Here is an 8,274-nt window from a genome sequence, read left to right as displayed (position 1 = left end):
CGCACGCGCCCGGTGTGAGTTTTAAGCGACCGGGTCCAGGACACGAACCGCAGTCGGACTACGTGGGAGTCCAGCGACATAGCCATTACGCTAACTGCTGGTCCCATCTCTCTGTTAACTCTTTGTCTCTCTCTCTCTCTCTCTCGCAAGTACACTTGTCCTCTCGGGGTAAAATTTTTAAAAAATATTTATTATTTTCAAGCTTTTTGTTTCCATTCTAATTTTATAATGGAAATATATAATATATAATTATATAATAGAATTCCTGGATTTTAGCCATTGCCAAGAGTGCCTTTTTACTTATTTTGATAGTAATTGTTTGTTTGTTTGTCATTATGGGGCCCATGTACCCACAAGAGAGAGAAGAGAAGAGAGAGCGCATCCCCCAGTGGTGTATGGTCTCACTGCAGTCATTTTTCGTACATTTCTCCATCTCATCAGGATTTGGGGCATGCACACAAAAGCTCCTGGGGATGGCATTTGAAACACAGTTGGGATTGGGCTCCATGCACACAGCAGTTAACCACTGTGCTACCAGGCTAGCCCTATCAGTAACATTTAAACATGCCAAAACACAGGTCTTAGTTATATCATGACAGCTTAGTTGGAAAGGGCCCATAAGATAAGTATATGCAAGTTTACTCTTTTACAATATTTATTTATTTGTTTATTTTTATTGCTAGAGTGCTCAGGCGCTTGCCACAGAGAGAGTTAGAGGGAGAAAGCACCATCCAGCAGGGTATGATCACATTGCAATCCCTTCTACATTTCTTTCTCCCTCTTGTCAGGATGGTAGGCATACACATACACATGCTCAGTATGTTTGTAAGATGCAGGGGCCAAGTTCACACCTTGGCCGACTGTGTGAGATCTGGCTCCCTTAGCTATGAGGCCACAGGGCCGTCCTAGAGTATTTATTAGATACATCTAACTGATAGTGTAATGATGTCTGATGGCCCTTGCCCACTAGTATAAGGTCTCATTGAATCATTGTCATTAATTACCAACATGAAGGGTTAGAGCTGCTTAGAACCCAGTGGAATATAAGTCAGTTTTTTTAAATATCAAAAGGAAGTGGTCTTTTGTTTTTACTTTTCTCTAAATACAAAAAAGGAAGAAGTCAGGGATTTTCAGAGATGATTCTTAACAAATTTTCCTGTTTGTGAGGAAGGAATAGTGAACATAGAAGCTTTTCATCTAGTTTCTGTTTTCTGTACTTTCATAAACCAAAAAATGGGCTTGCTGGGGTAGGGCAGCAAATACCAGTTATTTTAAATGTTTCACTATAATCTTTTTTTTTTTTTTTAATAGGGAATTGACTCTCTTTTGGAGTAAACTGCAAAGAAGAATTGACCCTTCTTTAGATACTTTTTTGGAGCGCTGTCGTCAGTTTGGTGTCATAGCTAAAACACAGCAGCATTTGTTTTGCCTGATTAGAGTTGTACAAACTGAAGTGAGTAATTCATTCTTTCTATGCTAATTGTGATTGGAGGGAAGAAATGAATAAGGAGGTAGCTTCTTGGGTAGTTCCTTTTAGATAAAGTGAAATGAGAAATAGTGGGGCTTAATGAGATTATGGAATTGGCCATATCAGGCTGTTTCTGCAGATCGACGCCCTAGGAATCCAGGTTTTCGTAATGGAAAAAAAGCTGATTTGAGGTGCTAGGCTATCTCTCCTGGGGGAGGGAGGATCGTTTCTTGGCTGTCACCTCAACTCTGTATCTACTCTGCCTAGAACACTGAGTTATATTTTACACAGGCAAGTATGATTGCTGATTAGCATAGGAATTACAAATAAAAATATAATTGTATTTTCATCTTCTGGGAGTGGCTGGTACCTTTTCTAGATTTTGAAATCATAGAATAGTTCCAGAATCAGCTGTGCATAACTTGTAAACTTCTGTGCAAACAAAAAGGAAACAAACCAGGTGTTTCTAGGAAATGTCTATTTCCTAAAATGTAATGATGCATAATATATGTAAAACCTTGCTCTCTAAGTTCAGCCTTATAGGAGTTTAGGATGAATTTTACGCTATACCCGTTTTTATTTTGTTTTGTTTTGAGCATCTGAGCTCTCTATATGCCCATGTCTGTTATATAATGGCTCATGGGTTTGGGGTTTTTTTGGGGGGACAGGGGGAGAAGAGGAGTCTTTGTTTTTTTCAGTTGCCAAAGGACATGTGTATTCATGAGATAGAGAACCCCCATATGAGGCTTGGGCATACTACAGTCCCTGTCCTCATTCCTCCATCCTGTCAGGATTTGAGGCATGTGCACACGTGTGTGCACAAGGCATGTTTTCCAAGCCACCAGGGCAGGGATTCAAGCCATAGTCAGCTATGTGGGATCTGGCTCTCTTAACCCCTAGACTGTGGGGCTAGCCCTCCTGGTTATGTTTTAGGAGTTACTTCTTTGATAACATTCCAGGACTGTTCATAGTAAAGCCGAGACACAGTTGTATCTTTGATTTTCTGGCACTACTGTCACCCTCCTGTGGGCCTGCATTTCCTATACTTTATTTAAAATACATTGATCTAACCGGTAAAGACAGAAAACAGTAAAACAATTATCAGAAACAAATCAGTGGCCAACTAAGTTAGGTGATAATTAACTTCTAATTACTGTGAATGAAGTTGTGTCTCCTGTCACAGAGGAACATTCCGAAGTAGCCACAGAACTTACCTTGTTTACAGAAATAGCTTGGGACTAGACAGTAGTGAAGCAGCTCTCTGAGCTGGCCCACGGGGGAAGGTTTCTGGGTTTGCAACCAGAGACCTCCTGGACATGTTGGGCACACATGTGCCTGTGGTTCAGGGTTTGTCGGGGGTGAAACCCAGCATGGGGACCCTGTTGGGGGTACCTGTCTCTCCATCTTGCTCCCTTTCTCTCACCGGTGAGAGAAAGAAATGGATGGACTTTTTTTTTTTTTTTTTAATAATTCTACAATTGACCTTTTAAAAGCTTTTTGTTTTTAAACTTCAACTGAAGGTAATTATTTTGTATTGCTGTGTAACCAAATACCACAAACTGAGTACTTAAAACAACATCCATTTTTATTAGCTAACAGTTTTAGATCAGAAATACAGCACGACGTGGCAGGATTCACACAGGGCTACAGTCGGAGTTGGCCAGGCTCAGTGCTTACTGGAGGCTCTGTGGAAAATCCACTTCTAAGCTAATTTTTTATTATTCACAGAATTCAGTTTCTTGTTGCTATAGAAGCAACATCCCCATATTCTTGCAGGCTGTCAGCCAAAGGATGTTCTCAGAAGCTCCTGTAAGTTACAGACAGTAAAGATGCAATGAATCCTTCTTGTGTTTCAAATCTGACATTCTGCATCTCCAACTTCTTACTAGATTAAAAATAAGACTGGAATGATTAGCTCGGGTTCTCCTGGATAGTCTACTACCTGTTTTGTTTGTTTATTTTTTTTTTCCAAAGCCAGAGGGCACATGTGTTCACCAGAAAAAGAAAACATCCCCGCCATGGGGCGTGGTCACAACATAGCCCCTTTTCCTCCAGTTCCCTGTCCAGTTAGGACTATGGGCACACGAGGCTTGACTCACAGTCCACCTGGGCCAGGATTCAAACCATAGTCAGTCATGTGGGATCCAGCTACTTAGGCACAGTGTTTAACTGCTATGCTACATAGCCAACCCTCTCCTATCTTTTGTGAATGGCAGGTATCCCACGGTAGCAGTGGTGTAAAGAACACTGACGTTTCTTCCTCTCCCATGTAGAAATATAGGTCCAGGTAGACCGGCCAGCTTGCTTCAGTGGCGCCATGTATAGAAACCCAGTTCCTTCTATCTGCTATCAACATGTAGCTTTCACTTTATGTTCTAAGACCCATTTATTCCAGTCCTATCTATTCTGTTTCCCCTCCAGATAGTAAGAAGGAAAAGGTAGAGGGAGGATGACATACCTTTTCCCCACTCTCCCGAGACAGACAAGCAGACACACGCGCGAAGGGAGGTCACATCTTGCATCCAGTTTATTTGGCCTCAGGGCTTTCTTATGATGAACATAGCATGGTACTATTGTTTTGAAAAACATGACTTTATCTAGTTTAATCACCTCTCCTCAGTAATAAAGAGGATGAAAAAGAGAGATGTGTAAAGATCATACATCTGTTCGCAGCAGTCAGGATTAGACAAAGATTATCATTTGTGGGCTGGACAGTGACAGTGGCCTGTGAGGCTGACCCACCTGGGAAGACTCCAGGTTCATGCCCAGAGAAAACTCCCTGAGCACACAAGGCTTCCATGCCTGTGACCCTAGCTGAAGTGGGGGCTGGATTGTGGTGCTGGGACTCTTTTGGGTATACCTATCTCTCTCTCTTGGAAGAGAAAAGTGAATGAACTTTTAAAAATTATTTGTAAATATGAGCACTTCAAGAAAGTCAGGGTAAGTTTTGTTTTGTTTTGTTTTGTTTTGTTTTAATAATCCACAGGGTCTCAACAAGTTATTATTAACTCCTTTGGAGGATTCTGGTAGATGGTAAAAATGTCCATTCTTTCCTTAACAGCCTAAACTGATTGAAATGGCTAAATTTGTGAACTCTCTGAAACATGTTTCCAAAGAAAAGTAACTGGGAATTCTATTGTACAGTCTGAACTGATGTCCAAGAAGCCCCCGGCTAAAGGAGAGTGAATTAGTTAAAATCAGGATATGGGATGTGGAGCTGGTTTTTGAAGGAATTGGTGGGTTTTAAACCAGGAAGCAGAGGAGACAAAAGAGTGACTTGGCATGTCATGAAGGGTGCAAGGGAGATGGTCAAGTCAGTCAAGCTTCAGAGTCAGTGTGGAGAGACGGTACGAGCTCAGGCTCTGGAAATAGAAAGCTTTAAATGTAGCCTTGCTCCTCTGCTCACTGGCTGGTGACATTGGGCACCTTAACCTTCTGAGCTCGGTTTCTTTGTCTCTAAAATGAGGATATTGTGCTCCTGAGTTTACTTAGAATAACTGCCTAGGATGTAGTGAGGGGTCTGTAAATTAATGGCAGTGACTCCTTTGTATCCCCAGCATGTAGAATGGTCCCAACGCAGAATAATTGCATAGCAAATTGTTGCATGGTTTGAACAGTGGAATTTACTGTTATTTTATGTGGCATTCTGTTTGAATAATTACTGTGTACTAGTGTTATATTGGCTTGTCAGAAAAGTCATGATGTATTTTTCTGTTTTTCTATGCAGAAATCCATCTTGGTTTTTCCAACCTCATAGTAATTCCCTTACCTTATTTCATGTTTTTAGCAACCTTAAGATAAAAACCTAATACTATCACTACTCTTATCACTTTACCAGTGAAGAAACAGGCTCAGAGGAGTTGAGAACTTATCACTATAGTAAATGAATCTGAGGTTCGAAGGCAATCAGAGTCTCCTCTAAATTCTGCGCTCCTAGCTGTCACATTTTAAGCCATCTTGCCCATTGTCCCACTTCCCTTTGCTCATGTTATTTTCACGTTTTATTTCAGCTTCTCAGATAAGACTTATCTTGTACTAATCTTTTACCATATGGTAGGACCAGGTCTTCTGGTTTTGAGCTAGTTTCTGAGAAGCTGCTGCTGTAGAAAGGTTTTATCGTTTCTGTTGTTTTTCCATGGAGAGCTAAGATTGAATACACCTGTGACTGTGAAGTACTAAATTCTTCCATGAGGAAATGGGAGAGAAACTTTTTTTCTTTTCTTTTTTTTTTTTTTTTTGTTTTAGAGTTTTGAAAAACCCAAGTGTCCATAATGAATGGAATTTCTTAAATCAAATTCAATCTTAAGACTCACATCTATACTCTTGTTTCTTCTTATCCCTATTCATTCAAACTGTATCCTTGCCATCTAGCTTAACACAGTTCTTTTTTTGGAATCCTTCAGTGGCCTTATTTGCCCTTAATTCCTTTGACTTCATGTGTGTCTATAGTTGGCATATAAATATATTCCTTGATAGTTAGGGACTTTACTGCACAGTGTCTTATATGGGGCCAGCAGGTGGCATGGTGGTTAAGGTGCTGCACTCCCACATGGCTGGCTGTGTTTGAGTCATGGACATGTTTTCTCACTTGCCCTTTCTCTCCCTCTCTGGTCAAATTAAAAAATAAGAATAACAAATAATTAATTATTTTAAAAATATATTGACAGAAATACACAGTGTCTTATAAAATTCCATTCTCTGTAGTTGCACATTATTGTTGTTTAATATCTAAGCTAGTTCTTTGCATGTTGAGATTAGAAGGACCTAAGTGTAATTTAATGAAGAAAGATTTGAGATGAAATTTAAGAACTTTTTAAAGGTTTTTGAGAAGCTAAAATATCAATGCAAGTTGTATGATCTTTATGTGTATTAAATTTTTTTTCTTTAAAATTTTCTCTTTCTTACAGGCACAAGAGGCTGGTCTTGGTGTGTCGGTTTTACTGTGTGTCAGAGCTCTTCAACTCAGATCAAGTGACGATGAGGAAATGAAGGCATCAGTTTGCAAAACAATTGCTTGTCTTTTACCAGAAGATTTAGAAGTTAGACGAGCCTGCCAGCTTACAGAATTCTTAATCGAACCCAGTTTGGATGGATTTAATATGTTGGAAGAACTATATTTGCAACCAGACCAAAAGTTTGATGAAGAAAATGCACCAGTTCCCAATTCTCTTCGATGTGAGCTCTTACTAGCTTTAAAAGCCCACTGGCCTTTTGATCCTGAATTTTGGGACTGGAAAACTTTAAAACGACACTGCCACCAACTCCTAGGACAAGAAGCCTCAGATTCTGATGATGATTTAAGTGGCTATGAAATGTCTATTAATGACACTGATGTTTTAGAGTCATTTCTCAGTGACTATGATGACAGTAAAGAAGACAAACAATATAGAAGAAGAGACTTAACAGATCAGCAAAAGGAGAAAAGAGACAAAAAACCCATTGGTTCTTCTGAAAGATACCAGAGGTGGCTTCAGTATAAGTTTTTCTGTCTGTTATGTAAACGGGAGTGTATAGAGGCCAGGATTCTTCATCATTCTAAGATGCATATGGAAGATGGAATTTATACCTGTCCAGTCTGTATTAAAAAATTCAAGAGAAAAGAAATGTTTGTTCCTCATGTGATGGAACATGTTAAGATGCCTCCAAGCAGAAGGGACCGTTCTAGAAAGAAATTACTGTTAAAAGGCTCTCAAAAGGGTATTTGTCCCAGAAGCCCCTCTGCAACCCTGGAGCAGAATCAGTCATTGAATGAACAAGCCAAAGGAGAGTCTCATGAATATGTCACATTCAGCAAGTTAGAAGATTGCCACCTGCAGGACAGAGATTTGTACCCGTGTCCTGGTACAGACTGTTCCCGTGTATTTAAGCAGTTTAAATACTTAAGTGTGCATCTTAAAGCTGAACACCAAAATAATGATGAAAATGCCAAGCACTACTTGGACATGAAAAATAGAAGAGAGAAGTGTACTTACTGTCGGCGGCACTTCATGTCTGCTTTCCACCTGCGAGAGCATGAGCAAGTGCACTGTGGTCCTCAGCCTTACATGTGTGTCTCTATAGATTGCTATGCTCGGTTCGGATCAGTGAATGAACTGCTTAACCATAAACAGAAACACGATGACCTGCGTTATAAATGTGAATTAAATGGCTGTAACATTGTGTTTAGTGACTTGGGACAGCTCTACCACCATGAAGCACAACACTTTAGGGATGCATCTTATACATGCAACTTTCTTGGCTGTAAAAAGTTCTATTATTCCAAAATTGAATACCAGAATCACCTCTCAATGCATAATGTCGACGGTTCAAATGGAGACATAAAGAAATTAGTGAAACTTGAGGAGCCTGCACCTGGTGAAAAACAAGATTGTATTGATCAACCCCATCTACTTGACCAAACAGATAAGTCCCATTTACCTGAGGACCTTCTTTTCTGTGCAGAATCAGCCAGTTCTCAAATAGACACAGAAGGTGCAGACAACCTGAAAGAAAATAGTGACAGTAACTCTAGTGACCAGTTAAGTCATAGCTCTTCAGCCTCAATGAATGAAGAGTTAATTGACACACTGGATCATTCTGAAACCATGCAGGATATATTACTGTCTCATGAGAAAGTCTTTGTGCCCTCCAGTTTAAAAGAAAAATGTTCCAATATGGCAGTTTGTTTTGACGGGACTAAGTTTACCTGCGGTTTCGATGGCTGTGGTTCCACATACAAAAATGCAAGAGGGATGCAGAAGCATCTACGAAAGGTTCATCCATACCATTTCAAACCCAAGAAGGTAAAGACAAAAGATCTCTTTCCC

General features: G+C 40.0%; 1 protein-coding gene across 6 annotated transcripts in view; it reads left to right on the top strand.

Annotated features, from left to right (window-relative positions):
• Nucleotides 1-8,274, top strand: part of RLF (RLF zinc finger) — a 95,208-nt gene that overhangs the window by 83,485 nt on the left and 3,449 nt on the right. For all 6 annotated transcript variants that reach the window (XM_027766901.1, XM_006164945.3, XM_027766898.1 and 3 more), the window contains 2 exons: nt 1,312-1,453; nt 6,376-8,271. In XM_027766901.1, the coding sequence (XP_027622702.1) occupies nt 1,312-1,453; nt 6,376-8,271 (2,038 nt within the window). The remainder of the gene's footprint in view (nt 1-1,311; nt 1,454-6,375; nt 8,272-8,274) is intronic.

This window comes from Tupaia chinensis, unplaced genomic scaffold (genome assembly GCF_000334495.1).
Source record: "Tupaia chinensis unplaced genomic scaffold, TupChi_1.0 Scaffold143758_1, whole genome shotgun sequence".
Taxonomy (NCBI): Eukaryota; Metazoa; Chordata; class Mammalia; order Scandentia; family Tupaiidae; genus Tupaia; species Tupaia belangeri.
The sequence above is the reverse complement of the archived record's forward strand: the minus strand, read 5'-3'. Positions and strand labels throughout refer to the sequence as shown.